General features: G+C 35.5%; 1 protein-coding gene and 1 non-coding gene across 2 annotated transcripts in view; both read right to left on the bottom strand.

Moving 5' to 3' along the window:
• Positions 1-983: 983 nt before the first annotated feature.
• DPY19L3 (dpy-19 like C-mannosyltransferase 3) overlaps positions 984-18,823 on the bottom strand; it is a 117,360-nt gene continuing 99,520 nt past the window's right edge. The window contains exons 16-19 of the mRNA XM_044664179.1: positions 17,124-17,206; positions 5,241-5,373; positions 2,236-2,394; positions 984-1,145 (exon numbers count right to left, since the gene is read on the bottom strand). Of these exons, the coding sequence (XP_044520114.1) occupies positions 984-1,145; positions 2,236-2,394; positions 5,241-5,373; positions 17,124-17,206 (537 nt within the window). The remainder of the gene's footprint in view (positions 1,146-2,235; positions 2,395-5,240; positions 5,374-17,123; positions 17,207-18,823) is intronic.
• On the bottom strand, positions 18,438-18,539 carry LOC123238444. Its single transcript, XR_006505610.1, has one exon. It is a non-coding gene; the product is annotated as a U6 spliceosomal RNA (small nuclear RNA).

Raw genomic sequence — 18,823 nt, 5'->3', positions numbered from 1 at the left:
TAAAAACAGAATACAGGTTACCAAAGTTTGTAAACCTGGCAATTTTAAAATAAGTACAAAATGAAACAAAATAACATTAATGGAAGGAAAAAGATTAAAATTGTATAAATGTGCTTTAAAACAAAAACACCAAATAGTAATAAAACAAGTTCTATTTGAATACCCTATTATGAAACAAATCAATCTTCCTCACACACACTTTTCTGCCATTCTAGGTGAACACAAGATACTTAATTTGGAACACTCTTCTGTGCCTACTAGTTTAAAATTTTGTTTTTAGTAAAAGATATTATGTTTTACCTAAGTGCTTGCTCGAACACATATCAATGAGAAAGTTTCAAATAAATACACAGAGCCATCGTAATATCTGAATGCTAAGAGCACGAAAACTTGAAATGTCTGGAAAGTTTACAGAAAACAGGACAACAATAAACTTTGTTTTTAACTGTCACATCATCATTAGTGTATATAATACTTCAGTAGCAGGTAATAATTAAATTGAAAGGATATTATTCACTAATTCTGTTACAAAGTCACTTGATTCAGTTCAATAAAATTTAAAGTATGCTTAAAAATGTTTCCAATCCTGAGCAGACTCAGTATTTCTATCTGATTGGAAACAGTTTGGACAACAACGTTCCAGGTCATTGTTAGAAACCTGTTTGCACACAGCACAATGAACACCAATGCGAAAAGTTAGACAAAAAGAAAAAGACAGTTTTATGTAAAATGCTTTCAAAACTATTAATACTCATGTAAACTTCTAGAGTACTGATTAACCTCACAGCATTAAACTACAGGTGAAATTCATTTACCACGAACCCGTGTTTGTTGCTACAGAATGGGGCTACTCAAAATAGTGTGAAAAGCAGCATGAGACTGGCAAAGGCTCAAAACTGACTCGTGACACAGGAATTTCATCAAATTGGGCTTCAATAGGATGACATTTCACCTGTCAGAATAGACAATTGCCCAAAGATGGGTTACTTGTGCCTAGATAGCTTGTAAACATGGAATGTTTTGTTCTGAAACACTCTGGTGAAGTGTGCAGAGTACGAAGGCAAGTTTCTTTTGATTTCTTCACAGAAGCGAGGGTGCTCAGCAGGCTTTAAATCAGGGTCATTCTCTCCTGGGCCATCCATTACCTAAGACCGAGATAAAAACTCATGTAAACTTGTAAATTGTGCATTGTCATGAGTGGATATCAAGTGCTTTTAGAAATTACACATGAAGTACAACTAAGTTGAAATTTTTATTAACTTAATTTTAGCTAGAAAGGCCATTAGAAACCATGCATTCTTGCCTTTTACATATGGGGAAACTGAGCCTAAACCTGCCAAAAGGACTTGCCAAGGTCACATCACCTTTGGTAGAGACAGGAATGTCACAGCCCAGACCACCTGATTCCTCATCTAGTTCTTTCACTTGTAAAATACTGTTTTTTTTTTTCAAGAAAATAAGGGAAATTCCTTTCCTTAGCTTCAATAAATATGTAAAGATGGCCATGGTATGTGATGTACTTATTAAAAGTTTTCATTTTTAAAAAAGCAAATGTTGATATAGTAATAGAATCTGTTAAGGCCAGGGGCCTTTGTGTTATGGATCACTAAGAGAATAAAGAAAGATTATTCCAGGTCATCTTACCTCTGAGCAAAAGCATTAGTCTCAAACCTATTTCTTCTTCCTTTGTGCCAATCAACAAATATTTGTATAATGTTTCTTGTGCATAAAGCTGTGTCTTTTGTACCTAACCCCCAAGTTCCTCTCAAATAAAAAATAAAAAGAAGCAAGTTAGGCAATTTTTCTTTTCTCTCCTGGAACTTAAATTCCTAAAAAGTAAGGTCCTTCTCCTGATTGTTCTTTTTAGGCCTCCTTGCAGAGACTCAGGCACCTTTTCCTCAGTGGTAATCAGGGTCAGTCACTTTCCTCTTCTATAGCTATAGACCAGAAAATCATTTTTCAAACATGTGGCATTAATCATAAGAACTTCAGACACCTGAAGAGGGCTTCTTCATAGCCATTCTCAGGAAAAACAAGTCGGCATACATGTCTAAGTAACAGTGGGTACCTAAAGCCTTAGTCACATGCATGCAATAATATATGTTTTATTAATATCATGCCATAATGTAAAAATTAATAACTAGTCATGAAATCCTGCTAAGGAATTCATTGATTAATTGTGACTTCTTGCCCTCTCTGAGGATACTCTGTAAAAAGAATGATTACTGTGCTTACATGTCCATTAGCTATGTCAAGCAAGTCTCTGAGACGGCAGCCTCTGTTGTGCCTTCTTTCATAGCAAATGCTGTCTTCCAAGATGACATAGTCTGTGCCAAAGGACCTCAGGAGGGAATAGACTTCCTCAGGAGATCTCTTTGCATATATCTGATAAACCTTTTGAAAAGGAAAGAAATGGAATAAGAACATACACTCACCAAATCAGGAGGAAATAAATCATGCTTGTTTTAACAAAATCATGCTGGAAAAAAAAGGCAAAAGTAATCTTTAGTGATATACTTATAATACCCAACTACTTGAAAACATATGGTCGAATGTTTCAATTAAATGCAATTCAACATTTGTTAAGCACCTACTATGAGCCAGGCACTGTGCCAGATGAATGAGATACAAAAACAAATCAGTTCTTGCCTTCAAAGATCTTATATTCTACTGCAAGGGAAATGATACATACACAAATAAATGCAAAATAAATACAAAGTAATTTCAGGGGCCAAGAAACCTGATAATTGGGGGAATCAAGGAAGATTTCTTATAGGATGGAGCACAGGAGGTGAACAGTTTTAAAAGGTGTTAGGGTTAAAAGGGGTTTCAAGAAAATAGGTGAAGAGGAAAAGCATTTCAGGCATGGGGGACACTTTGCAAAGGCATGGAAGCTTGAATACATAACAATGGTTCTAGAATCAATGTAAACCCCATCCTCAAATAATAGCTTTTAAATTAATATTTTAAAAGTGACCAATAAATATTAGACCAATTCTATATAGCCATGAAAGCTTCCAAATATTTCTTCCTTACAAACTTTTAAGGCCTTTGTATTCCTAGTTAACAGCTGACATTTACCCAGCGCTTTAAGGTTTACAAAGAATTGAATGTAGTTAAGAGAGCCATGTAGACTGCACAGCAGTTAGAAAGTTAAAGTTTAGAAGTTCACCCAAATTCTCTTTCTTCACTCCTATCCCTGAGGAAGAGGTGACATCTTTCTGATAAGGCCAACCCTTTTACGTATATCCTAGATTTTATCCCTTCCTTCTCCTATGCAGGTTGGTAAGTCAATAATTTCTTCCCTTGTGCATCTTGGAACTCTTCTTATTGTCTTCTTTCTCTGTTAACTATGAACACTTGCAGGTCTACTCCATCCTTATAAAACTTTCCCTTGACCCTAATATCCTTTCAAGCTATCCTATCATCCTATAAATCTCCCTTTTCCTGCAAATCTCCTAGGGGGTGAAAGTCTCAATGTGCTTCCTCTACATGCTATACAGTTAATTTCTCAATCTTTTGCAGCCTGGCTTACAACTCTACCATCTGGCTGAAATTATTCTCTTAAAGGCCACCAATAACTGCTACCCTCAATAGCTTTTCTCAGCTCTTATTCTCCTTGACCTCTATGCAGCCTTTGATACTGTTTGTCACCTCTGCCCCTGGAACACTGTTTTCCAATATGAGCTTCAGTGACACTGCTCTCTCGAAGTTCTTCTCCTACCTGCCTTGTATGAACACTTACTCACTCTCAGTATCCTCTGATGGATCATTATTCATCTTTGCCCTCAGTTTGGGTATTCTCCAGCCTGCTGCTCTGGGCCCCTTTTTCTTTCTTCACATTGGCTCTCAGAAACCTCATCACTTCCTATGGGTTCAAGTATCAGCTATAAAACAACCCCCAAATCTAGATTGACCAAATGTTAAGCTCTCTCCTGAATTCCAGTTCCACAGTCCCATCTGTATGCTAGATATCTCCTTCTAGATGTTCCAAGGTCATCTCAAACACATTGTCCGAAAGACAATGAATTATCTTCTTCCCCAAGCTATACCTCCTCCATACTCCCCTATTTCTACTAGGGTACCACTGTCCACTCAGCTTTGTAAATCTGGAATGGGGACTCCTCTCTCTCTCTCTCTCTCTCTCTCTCTCTCTCTCTCTCTCTCTCTCTCTCTCTCTCTCTCTCTCCATTTATAATTAGTTACTATGTTATTTCAAGGTTACCTTCCCACCTCTAACATCTGTTTATTTCTCTCCACTCATATAACCACTATCCTAATTCAGGCTTTTATCACCTCACCTGTAAACTAGAAAAGCATTCTGGTTGGTTTGCTTTCCTCCAGTCGCTTTTTCTGATTTGGTCTGTGCACAGCTGCCAAAATAATCTTAAAGCACAGGCTTGACCATGTCATATTCCCTGTTCCCAACAACATCAGTGATTACGAATAAACATAAAATAAAACATAAACTCTTAAGACTGGTATCTAAGGCCCTCCACCATCTGAATCCTACCTATTTCTCTAGCCTTAGTTCATATTATTCCCAACCAACAATATAAATATATATATATATATATATATATATATATATAACAATCTTTGTTATAGAAAAAGTGATCTAACTTGTTGTTCCAGAACTTATATTCTATCTCTTGCCTTTGTACACTGGCACAAGTAACTTCTNGTGTATAAGTATATATATATATATATAACAATCTTTGTTATAGAAAAAGTGATCTAACTTGTTGTTCCAGAACTTATATTCTATCTCTTGCCTTTGTACACTGGCACAAGTAACTTCTCAAGTCCTGAATTATTGATCTCCTTATTGTCACCTCTTAGAATCCTTATCCTCCTTCAAAGATGCCACATTCTCATGATCTCTTCTCAATATTCCTTGTTTTCTATATGTGCTACATTTGTATAAATGTTGTATCCTTCCAATAGAATGTAAGCTCTTTGAGGGCAGACTATTTTGTTTATGTCTCTGTAGCCCTAGCATAATGCTTTCACATAGATTGTGACCGATCAATGTTTGCTGAAACAAATTGAATACAAGAATTCTCAAGGGTAAATGAACCCTCTGGATGGTGGTTTTTCCTTCTAAATTTTAGCTTCTCTAAACTCCAAATTATAGAGATCCTGCATGAAATTCCATTTATCACCCAACATAAGAGAAACTAGAACAAGTTTGAAAGGTCATCCTAAAAACCTAATACAGGGCCTGTGAGGACACTGACCTCTTTTGTTCTCTCTCTTAGTCCCTTATCTTCATAGTGTGGGTGGTTGGTTAAGGTTCTCCCTGTGCACAGTTTGACTCCGGCCAACAACTGCATGCTTCCAGCAAATACAGCCTTCTTGGGAGTGTTTGACCTAGACGTGGTTTCCAAATTTTGAGAAAATCTTAAGTGTTATTAATTCAAGAAAAGACAATTGAAAATTCTTTCACCATTCTTTCAAACTCATTCAACCATTCTAACACACTTGAATTAGAAAAAATAAGCTCAGATATATTCATATTGCGTTGGTTTCTGGTTTGCAGTTTAATAGTTTGCCAGAACAAATTACTAGGAAGTACCAGTTATAACACACCTATTGGAACATATGTTCTGAGCCGCAAGTGGCTTTAAAGATCTTCTGAAACCCTCATTTCTGAAAACCTCATTTTGCAAATGAGGAAACTGACGCCAAACACTATAAAGCCTGCCCACATAGATACCAGCAGACCTAGGATCCAAACTTAGGACTTCTGACCCCAAATTCAGAGGTCATTCCATGTTTTAACAAGTTCTGTAGCATAACAAATTGCTTTTTGTATCACAGACAGCTCCTGGGTCTGGCACATCACCTTTAAAGCACAAACTTTTCTTTGCTTTCAGGACCAATCAAAAGGAATTCTGAAGAAAGTCACTGTTTTTACTGTGAATTGTGCTTAAGTGAAAGGGTAAAACAGAGTCTGATGTGTTGCTAAGAGCAAATCTTAGACCTGGAAAACTACTTGACACGAAGAGCAGATTCCCAGGTCTTTCACCATTATAAGGGCAGAATGATCACAAACTATACTGAGTGAGTCTTTAATGACAGAATCTATAAAAAATCATTGAACAATAAAACTAGCCTAGCAACAAAAATGGCATTACCATTATCACCTCTCCAAAAAAAGATATCCTCTACTATTTGTCTTCTTTTCTCTTTCACCCATTCCTAAGACATTTACTAAATGCCTACTAGCTGTAGGAGATACTTGTTATGATATGATATGTGCTGGGAATACAACATTTTTTAAGATACAGTCACTGCCCTCAAAGAGCTTACATTTAAATGGAAGACAAGAAAAAGAAATGTGTAAAGATCTGATATAAATGTCTATACAAGAGGAAAGGAAATCTTGGACGAAGGAGCAAGAGAAGTACTTTAGGAAAATTTGAGGAGAGGGCATTTTCATTAGGGAGACTCAATGAAAGTTTCATAGAGACAGAGCCTTGCCAGAAAAGGACTCTCAATGGGGAAAAAAAGGAAGAAAAAAAACAAAGCTACATTTTTCTTTTCATGGCTGGAGGAAAAGTTAACTATGTGCACTTTGGAAGACATAAAAACCGCTGAAGAATTTTTTTTTTCTTTTTCTCTTTGGTTGTAGGGCAGAAGTAGTATTAGAATCAGATCCAGAATGATGGTTTTTCTGTCAAGGCACGTAAATTCAGTTTCCTCGTCTGTAAAATGGGGATAATGATAGCCTTCATTATCTTCACAGGGCTGTTTTTAGTGCAGTGGATAAGAGCACTGAGTTTGGAGCCAGGAAAACCCAAGTTCAAATCCAGCCTCCAACACTTACAAGCTGGGTGACTCTAGGGAAGTCACTTCATCTCAGTTTGCCTCAGTTTATTCATCTGTAAAATGGAAACCTAGAGGCTATACCTATGTTGAAGATTTTAGGAGCAAATAGAGGGGTAGTGCTACTTGGCTATCTTCAAACCATTGCTTCTACTGCACCAGAAGGTATACAGAAATATGGTCCTTTAAGCTTGAAAAAGATCTAAAAGTTTGTTTGTGGAAATGGGCATTAGAAGTTTTGTAGCTTGTGAGTTGTTGTATGGTGGTATAGTTTTCTACATTCTTATGGTTTCTTGAGGAATAAATTGGGCATAAGCAAGCTTGAAACTCAAGTTATAAACACATTGTTTTCAGTAAGTTGCAGTAAGTGAATTTGAATTTTCAAGACAAACATTATGTATTGTAAGTGTAATTACTTAATAAATGTTTTATTGAACTAAATTCACTACAGGAAGCTTTGATTTTAAGATGTGGGAGATTTAGTGGTCAAAACTCCCATTTCTAAGATAAGCTATGCCATAGCCATCTCGCATAAATAGTTTCTGTCTTATTGAAAAGGTAGGAAATTATATGCAGGAAACATAACATGACTTATTTAGAACTTCAAGGGAACTTAGAGGCCACTGCCTTGTTTAAAAGATGAGGAACCCGAGGCCCAGAGAAATTAACTGGCTTGTCCAAGTTTACAAAGATAAGTGCCTCCAGGCTCTGGTTCCCTTTGCTGATGTCTACTACATTAAATAGGAATCATACTGTCAAGTAGCATGGGAAGGAGAAAACTATTTCCAAATAATACTATTATAGAAACCCAGAGAAATCAAAAGGGCAATTTCTTTGGGTAGCCTCACATTTACTTGTTCAAGCTTTACCTGAACTAGTTCTCAAACTGAGGCTGTTTGTCTTACTGTTGGGTGAATCTAGAATTCCACTTGGATTGTCTTAGAGACAGAAATCAGTTTGGTGTGCCTGTGTGGAAAGGGGATACCCAGAAATTTTGTCTATGCCTCCAGTAGAATTTTCCCTATGTGTTCCAGGGATCCCTGGAGAAGTTGCCTCTCCAATCTCTAAAGGTCTGGGGAAGGAGAAAAGAGGGTTTTGTACTTTCCTCATCCCTGGAAACTTGTGAGTGTTCATGGCCTTCTAGGCAACTTTATGGCCTGTTTACATCATCTTTCTACCTATATAGGATCTTAGGAGACATCAAAAGTTTGGAGGAGCAGAGGTGATGGGAATCTATTCCAAGGTTTTCCAGCAGCTTAGCTTGGAGGAATGACCTACTTAACCAAGGCTATCATTGGATCAACCCAGGAGCCAGATGTTATTTCCTGCAGCAAGGGAGCAACTCTTGTGGCTATGCCATATTTGGAAGTGAACTTGTTTCCAATGTTTTGTAGTTGCAAATGCTTTAAATTTGGAACCACTTCCTCAAGAACAGAGACAGTAGACAAAAGAGTATGTCTCCAGTTCAAGGGAAAGTCCTTATACTCCTGTTCTTGCTGTATTTTCTTAGTAAATATTCCTTTGTAAAATCTAATTGATTATCAATGATATCATGATAGGGTCAAACAAATGGTCAAACAGATATTGTAGCCATTAATCTCTAAGTCAATGATATAGGAGAGATATTAAAGATAATATCTTTATATTATATATAATAAAATATAATATATACTATAATATAGTATGATATATAAAGTATAATACATAATAAATTATAATAAAATAAAAATATATATCATATATAATAAATATAAAATAAAAATATATGTTATATAAAAATATAATAATAATAATAATAAAGAGATAATTAAAGATAAAGTAATCAGTAAATACTGGAGAGCACCCTGGAATGGGTGCTCAACCTGACTGTATTAGAGAAAATCTCACTGTCCTTCAAGGATACCCTTAGAACTCTGAGGGACAGATGTAGCCATCTGTCCTCTGGGGACTTAACTTGTCAATGCAAAGGAAAGTTGAGATAAGGTTACCCAGAGTTTATATATATACAGGCTTCATTTACTTAACACTTATTCTGAGATGGCTTCTTCCTTGAAAATAGTTATCAAGAAATGAATTTTTAATGCACGTATTTCAAGATCCACTCCTGAATTACATATAGTTCATAAGCGTGTTTGAATTTCAAGTTATACATTCCAAACCAGAAAGCCTGACTCAGCAAAGAAGTTCATGTACTTATTTAAATGTTGTACTGAGAGAGAAGACCTTTATATCAACAAATAACTGGCCTTAAGAGTAGAGCAAGCAAAATCAATAAATATTTGTTGAGTGTTCACTTAGTTGCACTAAGCAGAAAAGGACACAAAGAAATGTAAAGCATCTTCTGTTTACTAACTAAATGGGAGATGAGAAATTTTCAAAGAAAGTTAAAAAAACTAAACACAATATAGCATCACATGATGAACTAACAGATGAAGAATATAGATTCAAGAAGGATAGGAGGGAAAGTTGTTATTACATAGGACTGTAGAATTTATAACTGGAAGAAGCCTTAGAACATGAGTTTTTAACCTGGAGTATGGGAAAAACCCAGCAATTTTATTTGTCTTAATCTGTTACCTGATACTTAGCATTTCCTTACATTTTAAATGCAGGCAACAAAGCATTATTCTGAAAGGAATCCATAGTCTTCACTAGACTTCCAAAAAGATACAAAAATGTTAAGAAATCTTCCTTTGTAGATTATTTAATCTAAGAGAGATGAAGAAACAAAAACCTAGCAAGGGCCATTTAGTCACTGGCACTACATTGTTGGGGGCTGTTCACTGGGATCATAGATCTGGAGGTGGAAGGGATTCCATTTAGTCCATTCTGCTCATTTTACAAATGAACAAACTGAAGCCCAGGGAGGCTTGGCCAGGCACACACATAGCAAGTGTCAGGGCCGGGGGAGGTGGGGTGGAGTGGGGTGTTGAACATTGGTCCTCTAAATCTGGATCCAGGCCCATTAAAGCATATTAGGTTAATAATTCACACTCTTAAGAATAGAGTATCTAACTTTATAATGCCTTCCTTTTCTACCATTATCTACCTACTCAAGCACGTACTCTAATATATTATACAGGAAGCATAGTTTATTTTAGGGTCCATGAAGCAAATGTGAGATTTAAAATCAAATCTTTTGAACCCAAATCTAGTGCTCTTTCCACATACAATTCTGCTTATTTTTTCCTGCTATGAACATTAGCCATAATAGAAAAGACTGCATCATAGATGACTTGTTTCTAGTGCATCAGTGCTACAAACATTGTACTTTGTAGCCACGGCTATATATAAACATGAGTTATTATGCCATATTCATTTTTATTAAGTAACCTGACAACTAAAAATCTGGTAAAATCCAAGAGCTATAACTTCCTCAAGGTTAATTATTAATATTGCTGCTTTACAAACCACTAAGCTCTAATGACTGCAGAAGTTCTGTGTGTCTAACTTTTTCTTGGTTTATAAAACAATTTTATTTGAAATCTTAACCTCTTCCTCACCATAACCAATCTATTGTCAAGGCCTGTTCATTTCACCTTGCAACAGCTCTCATTTACACATCCTTTTCTCCTCTGATGGAGCCACCATACTGGTCCTCATCACCTCATGCCTTGACTATTACAAGAGCTGGGTAGTTGGTTGGCCTGCCACAAGTCTCTCTCCACTCTAGTCTATCCTCTCTTCAGTTGTCAAAGAGATCTCCTTAAAACACTCAATACTTCACTTCCTTTGCCCCATCAACTCCAGGTTCAAAATAAAATCCTATGTTTTGCTTACAAAGCCCTTCATAAATAGGTCACACCTAAAATCCCACCTGCTACAGGAAACCTCTTCTGACCCATCATAACACTAGTGCTTTTTCTCTGCTGTTTGTTTCCAATTTATCCTACAGATATAGCTTGTTTGTATGAAGTTATGTGCATGTTGCCTCTCCCATTAGACTGTAAGCTCCTTAGAGCAAGAATTATCTTCTACCTGCACCCTGAGTGCTAAGCACATAGTAGGCCCTTCTTAAATGTTTATTGAATAAATATTTAATTATTTTTTTAAAGTATTTACTTATCCTTAATGAAAATAAACCCATACCGATAGTTTTTTCTGTGATAAAACTATCAAAGGGACAAATGCTTCCTAGAACTTAACTGTATGACAGGTAGAGCTCTGTCTTTTCATTCCTCTTTCACAAATATTTCCACCTGATACAGTCTCTTACGGTTGTGGTCTGTATCTAAAACAGCTAATGTGCTTCAAACCACTGAATGACACTTCTCTATTATAGAAAAACGAAGCAATTTTTACAAATGTCTGAACAAATGATGTATAAAATGAAAGGATAATTTGTTTTTATAGCTTTCTGCCAAGCTCCATAGCAGGCTGCCCAACCTGCAAACAATTTATTCTGTAAGAAATGTCACTAAATAATGACAAGGACTCACAGGTCAAACTGATTTACATTATATAATTTAAATGTCATTCCAAACAGACCTGATGGCATTTTGAACAAATAATCTCATTTATTTTTGAAGCTCTAAGCCTCAACAAGTTAATTACTGTTGAACTAATGGGTAAACTGAGCATTATAATATAACGTATGAACATTTGCTTTATCTACACTTCAAGAATTTATAGAACTATGCAAATACTACAGAATGATTCATTAAAAATAAAAGAGGTCTAAAGGCATTTAAGGTCTAAACTTAACCTGCTTCATATTTAAAATATCTAGTAATTCATTCTGCTGTGGTTAAACTGCTAAGAAAACTTGGTGAATTTATTTTTAAACCCAATGAAAAACTGTTGCATCAAATCCGGCCTCAGACACTTCCCAGCTGTGTGACCCTGGGCAAGTCACTTGACTCCCATTGCCCACCCTTACCACTCTTCCACCTATGAGAAAATACACAGAAATTAAGAGTTTAAAAAAAACTGTTGCATATTTAAGTATCATTAAAGAAAAGGAAGTATTGTGAAACTAGTTCCACCACAGCCCATGATGTTGAAAGATCCAACAACTCTCTAAGCCTATCTTTCTTAATTGCAATCTCAGAAGAAATTTTCAGATGAGAAAATGAATCTATGAAGCAGGAAAAGAAATGAGGACAAGGGATATAAACTAGTGAGTTTTATGATAGATATCCCTAATAAAACAAAGCTTACTTCTATTTATACATAAAAGGAAAATTCTTAAAAAACCAACAAGTATACCTTGTACTTAAGCTGAAATTGAAATCCAGAAGGAAATCATAGGACCTGGTTAGTTTAGTATTGGCATAGAAATAGTCTTATGAATGAATGAAAAACATTTATTTATTAATAATATTATTATATGCAAGTACTGTGCTAAATACTGGAGATGATACAAACACAAATGCCAAACTAATCTCTCCCCTCATGGACCTCTAACACACTTTTCTTTCTTATCAGCTTTAGTGGGCCTAATGATACCCTCTGTGCTGACTTCCAGATCTAAAAATATAGTTTCTTTCCTGAGCTTCACATCCCACATCACCAATTCTATCATACATTTCAAACTAGATGTCCTAGAGACCTCTTAAACTCAATATGTCCAAAACAAAACTCATTTTCTTTCCCTCTTGGTTGATCCCCCTTACCGCTATCTCTCCTTTTCTTCCACTCATTCTCCACCCAGGTACCAAACTTATCTTCCTTAAATGTAGCTCTATTTTACTCCACTCCTTAATCTCCAGTGTTCCCTATTGCCTCGTGAATCAAATATGAACTCTATTTAGCTTTTAAAGTCCTTCACAACCCAGCCCTGACTTATTTTTCTAGCCTCAATGGACACTACTCTCTTTCCAGCACTCTGTTATCCAGGCAAACTAGCCTTATCACTGTTCTTCACATATGACACTCCATTTCTCAACTGTGTGTCTTTGCATTGGCTACCCATACCTGGGATGCTCTCCTCCCTCACTTTTGCGTCACAGAATCTTTCTCTTCCTTTTTGATGGAGCTCAAGCACAATTGTTTACAGTAAACTTTCCATGATCCTCTCAACTGCTAGTAGTCCTCAAACTACTTACTATTTAGCCATTTTATGCTTATTTATATTTATTCTCCTTATAGATGTTCTTTATATACTCATATATGTACTTAGAATATCTCTTTGATTAAACTGTAAATTCTTTGATAGTAAGAATTATTTTACTCTGTCTTTTAGTGGCTACTACAAAACCTGGCACATAATAGGCACTTGATACTTATTGATTACTGCATTTATTCATTCAACAAATTTATCACTCAATCATTAAGAATGAGAAAATTTCAGACATGGAAGAATTTTGCTTATAAAGCTTTCAGAATGGCTGAAACATTCATTTTATTTGGTAAGCCTTTTTTATGGAATTTAAACTCAATTAAAAAGTATTAGCTGTTGTCCCAGCTATGTGATTTTGAGTAAGTCACTTAATCCCAGTTGCCTAGCCCTTCCTGCTCTTGTCTTAGTATTGGTTCTAAGACAGAAGGTAAGGGTTTGAAAAAAACCCAAAGTACATTAATGATTGTTAGTACTCTGTCCACTATGATCCAAATTTCTGACATAAGAGATCAGCTTCCTTCTTACCACCTTAACCATGAGCTGAATGCCAGGAAAATGAATGACACATGGAATAAACAGTTTGTAAAAATGTCAGTTTGGCTCTGACCCTAAGAGGAAGGAAACTCCTCCATCAGTGAGGAAAAATAGTCAAGGAGAAAAAAATTTAAGAACTAGCAGACTCCCTGAAAACAATGATCTCCCTGGCCCCCCAAAACACCTTGGCAGTATATTTCAAGAAAGTATAAATGAAAACTGCTACCTACAAGGTAGAAAAAATTCACTATCTCTTCATGAAAGGAACAGTCTCAGAAAGACAGAGTCAAAGTTCTGTGCTCCCAACATCAAGGAAAAAAGACTGCAGGCCTCCAGAAAGAAGCAGTTCAAGGAACCACAGTCAGGATTGCAGAAGACCTAGAAGCTCTTATCCTAAACAAGTAGAAATCTTGAAATAATCTTCAATATGCCAAGAGACAGGCTTACAACCAAGAAAATTTACCTATAAAACTGAGTATCATCTGATAGGGGGAAAAATGGACCTTTAGTGGAACAGAGAACCTCATATACCTCCTCTACCAAGGCCCAGCCCTGGAATTCACCCACTGTAGTTCTGTCTGCCCTCGTGGCCTCACTGGATGGCTCCTCACAAACTCTCCTTCTCTATTGCACCCCCTCCCCCATTTAAGGAGGGTGTGCAGGGAGAAAAATGAAATTTTATTTCTTGATTGATTTTTGTGGCTAATCTGAGGAAAGGGAAAAGAAAACAGGGGTAGCAGTGCTCTAAGTAATTTTCTTCTCTTCTAGAACCCTATACAAATCAGTGGTTACAATACTATATATAATATACATCAGAATCATGGATTAAAAATTTAGGGCGGAGGTGGTAATTGGAGATCACAAAATCTAGGGGGGTACAAACTATGGCCATAAGCCAAATCTGCCAACTGTTTCTATATGACCAGAAAGCCAAGAATGGTTTTTACAGTTTTAAAATGACTTTATATTTGTAATATTTATTAAATTTAAAAATAACATAATTTTAAAATATAAAAGCCATTCTCAGTCCATTGGTTGTACAAAAAACAGGCAGTGGTTTGCACTGGCCAACCCCTGACCTAGTCAAATGGGATGGGAAAAATCCATGCTACTGTTGCTTTCAGATCATTTAAAGTTTAGTGCTTACTCCCTCTAATAATTATATCATATCTGCTTATTGTATGTGCTCTATTTCCCTAATATATACTGTGGGAGGGGATGGCAGAGACTCTCTCATTTATATCTTTGTATCCCCCAGATTCTAGTACAAAACCTTAATAATTGATTATTGAAATAGAATTTGAACAATACTTAAAAGAAAGATTCGATGGCAATTCAACAAAAATTTATTAAAAGCCTCTTGTGTATAAGGTAATTTCTAGATGGTGAGGCAGATACAAACATATGGTTCCCAATCTCAGAGTTTAGAGTCAATCAGTCAACTGTAGTACAAGGATTCGTAGTCAAATCACAGTGCAATATGTACAAAAATTACAATGTAAAAGAGAATAAAAACTATAGGACAGGTACAAAGTACTCTGAAGGCTCAACAAAAGCTCATTCTGACTGGAAGGAGGTTCAGGAAATTTTTAGACCCACAAAATTTTCTCTAGAATTTCTCATATTTGGTACTACTGAAATGATGTTGCTAAGAAACAAAGGATACATACTAGTAGTGCTGTGGGTAGTTTTTTTCAGTTTTGAAAGCAAAAGAAATTTTGCTATGGGCAAATTTAAAAAAAAAAAAGGAAAGCTTAAATCTAATTTGATCTAGATGCTGGACTAGTGCTAATTTGCTGATTTAAGCAAACACTGTACATTTAAATAGACCCTGTTTTGGTTATATTCATCATCACTTAAGCTTATTTCACAAACATGCCTGGCAGCTATTTTTCTTCAGATTGTAATTCAGACTTGGGGAATTTGAAAGGAAAATTGTCAAAGGGATTATATCACAATGGGGGTAGTTGCAAACAGAGAATATGAAAATCAGAAGTCATATTTTGCCATGCTCATCCAAAAAACTCTAAAGGCTCTAAGGACAATACCTAATAATGGTAACTTTAACAGAAAAGAAACCAAAAGTCATGCAGACCAATACTGATGAAATACAAACCTAAGTGAGAAATAGCCTAGATAGTGCCTTTTATGCCCAAATTATTCTTGCCATTTTTCACAGACATATTATATTTTGAAAATCTCTGAATCTTTTCCAGTGTGTAAAGTATGAAAACAAAGGCTGCTGCAAGCAAGTACATCTAGGCTGAGGTTGCCTGAGACAATCTGGGGCCCTGGAGGATAAATTTTTAATGACTAAATAATTAATTCCTGAAAATGGGAGTTTTTAATGCAAATCCTGACAGCCTTTAAGTCTTCAGACCTACCAGGTGGTGGTGGCTATATAGCATTAATCTTTAGCAGCATAATTTTAAGAACAGAAAATACCCATCCCACCTTCAGATGCATGTGTCATAAATTTCCAGTTGCCTATAGTTAATGCAAAAGTAATTAGCTTTTCTTTATATGAATAATACTCTTTCCCCATACACAATAAATACTGCAGGAAAAATTTACTCTGTAATTGTCTGCCATGATTTAAAATGAAATAAATAAATAAATAAAGACAAAGAACAGTTTAGCATTCTCAGCACTAGGAACATGTGAAAAATTATTCTCATTGCATCCAGTCAAATCCAGTCCAATGTTGGGACCAAAGCCACATGTATATTTTATATATAAATCTATATAAAACTCCATCTATTGCACTCAAGAGACCTAAGCTATCAAACATTTACCATCTCTTAATACACAAGTGGTGCTAAATGGTACTGGTTAGTAAACATTAGTCATGAGAAAGTGTCAATATGGCTACTAAAATCCTAAGTGATGGAGACAACATGGCCAATGCTTTCAGAATGTGTCACATAAGATTTGCAACATCTATTTACTTGTGAATAATTACACTGCTGCTTTTAGGTTATAAAGTAGGGAAATGTAGTATTATGGAGCATAAGAATGCTGCTCTGGGTAGAAAGTTTATTTTTGCTGGTAGGAGGCATGTTTCATCAACAGAGCTTTGAAACACATGAACTTCATTTAAATGTAGAATATTGAACCCAGTAATAAACTGAAGGAAAAAAATGCTCTAGAACAATAATACAAATTTCAAGATAAAAGCTTCATTCTTTTTTTTTAAACAAGGTTAAGATTGAATGACATAACCAAATCAATTGAAATCTGGCTCAAAATGGTTGCCTGTTGAATTCTCTGTACAAAATCAAAATTATGTCATTCACAAGCCAAGGAAATACTCATGCATCTACAATGAAAGAAAATTAGAATGGTAGAAAGAACTGAAGAAAATAATGGTAGTAGAATGTCTGACAAAGATGCAATGAGTCTTCATGATGCAGCAGATCTAACAGCAAATGGGAAGAGAAATGGATTAGCATCAGTTATATAGTTAGTTCTGTCACTTGTATGGCATTTATCCTCTTTGTTTCTCAGTTTTCTCTTCTTTAAAATGAACATCTTCCCATATACAGTTATTCTTAAAGGGTCTAGTGAAAGAAATAATTTTAAATATAATGATTAAACCCAAACAATACCATTTAGCATTTCTTCAGAAGTGAAAGCAAAAACACTTGGGTGACCACAAAAAGCATTGGTATAGAAATGAAAAACTTAAACTTCTTACTTAATCCAGTTCATCAGCTCCACTGTGTCTGGGTCATAGAATTCTCTCAACTCTGATAGCTCCGCCATCATTCCTGGCCAGAACTAAAATGAAAAACAAAACTTACTTCCCACAACTATCATCAATATTATGTGAATGAAACTGTGCTTTTCAAGAAGCTCATATTATTAGCAAAGTAAATGTGTGTATATATGTGTGAATAATATATGCATATATATATGTATTTGTTAATGAAGTCAAACTCATCTTGGACTTCTGAGTAGCAGATTAAAAAAGTATTTTGGGGGTGTGTGTTTATGAATAATAATTAAATTAGTGCTAATATACCTTACCATCTCAGTGTGACAATTACTCTATCACTACTGATATTGGCTGTTCAGTTGTTTAGACATTTTTCAGTTGTGTCTAACTCTTCATGACTCCATTTGAGGTTTTCATGGCAAAGATACTGGAGTGGTTTGCCATTTCCTTCTCCAGCTCATTTTACAGATGAGGAAACTGATGCAAACAAGGTTAAGTGATTTGCCCGGGCTCACACAGACTGTAAGTATCTGAGGTCAAATTTGATGGAAGATGAGTCTTCCTGAATCTAGACCCTATACTTTATCTACTATGCTATCTAGCTGTGCTTACTGTATATTATTAGTCAGCTTACAATGGCTGTACAACATTCTAAAAAAGTTCAGGGAAAAAAAATTATAGGACCAAATACCACTATGCAAAATAGTCCTAACTGCCTAATTTGAAACATTAGATTTCAATTCTTTAATCAATTCTAGATTATTCATGGTCTGAAATAGCCAATTAATTGATTATTCATACTCTTTGCCTTGTTTGTCAAGAACATATTTCTTGGCTTATTATTATTGCTCATTCATCTCTCTTCAAGTGAGAGAAAGGAGGATCCAAAGAGGATGAAATGCAAGTCAGTTGTTAGTGTCTCTGGTTATTGTTTTCTTGAAAAAGCAAGTTAAAGCATCTGCCTACAAGGAAGCCTTTGTATTTTTAATGGATTTCAATTATTTATAACCCAAATTTTGATGGCAATTTTTCTTTCTTGGCAGGTGATACAATTTTTTAAAAAATGAACAGCTTTGACCAGCTCATTGTCTTCATTTTATTTCTTAAAAGTTTTCAGTGATGCCTATTGTTTTTAGGATAGTCATCTGCTGGTGTGTTCTCCTGACATTGAAGCTTCTTTGTGACAGAGAAAAACAGTTAAACAAAACCAACGGACACAGAGTCTACTTTAGACAGTGTATTTAACATTCAGTACCCATAGTTTCACATCTCTCTGAAAGGAGAAAGAGACATAAAAAATAAAGATGTCCTATGACTGTGTATATCATCCTTTGTATAGGGACCAGGCTAATCTCTCTATCATGCCAATTTTGGTAAATGTGCTATGGGAAGCAAGAACCATCCTGCTATTTTCCTGTAACTTATAAACCCCTTGCCATCTGCCACTGAGATCCAAGGATTTAATGTGTATGTAAGAACCTGGTATTACCATATTGGTTTGAATATAGGCTACTCTTTCTTTATAAAAGGTCTTTTAAAAAGACATAATAGCAATACATTATAGCAAGTTAAAAGGAACCTAGGAAAAAGAAAACATTTAAGAGTAGTAAACCAACATGATGCTAGGTTTTTAAAGGTTAAGGAGGCAGCCAATCTACATAGGTAACTCTCATTTGTTC

The sequence above is a fragment of the Gracilinanus agilis genome, chromosome 2 (genome assembly GCF_016433145.1).
Source record: "Gracilinanus agilis isolate LMUSP501 chromosome 2, AgileGrace, whole genome shotgun sequence".
NCBI classification, from domain to species: Eukaryota; Metazoa; Chordata; class Mammalia; order Didelphimorphia; family Didelphidae; genus Gracilinanus; species Gracilinanus agilis.
Note: the sequence above shows the minus strand (reverse complement) of the source record. Positions and strands in the feature narration are given on the sequence as shown.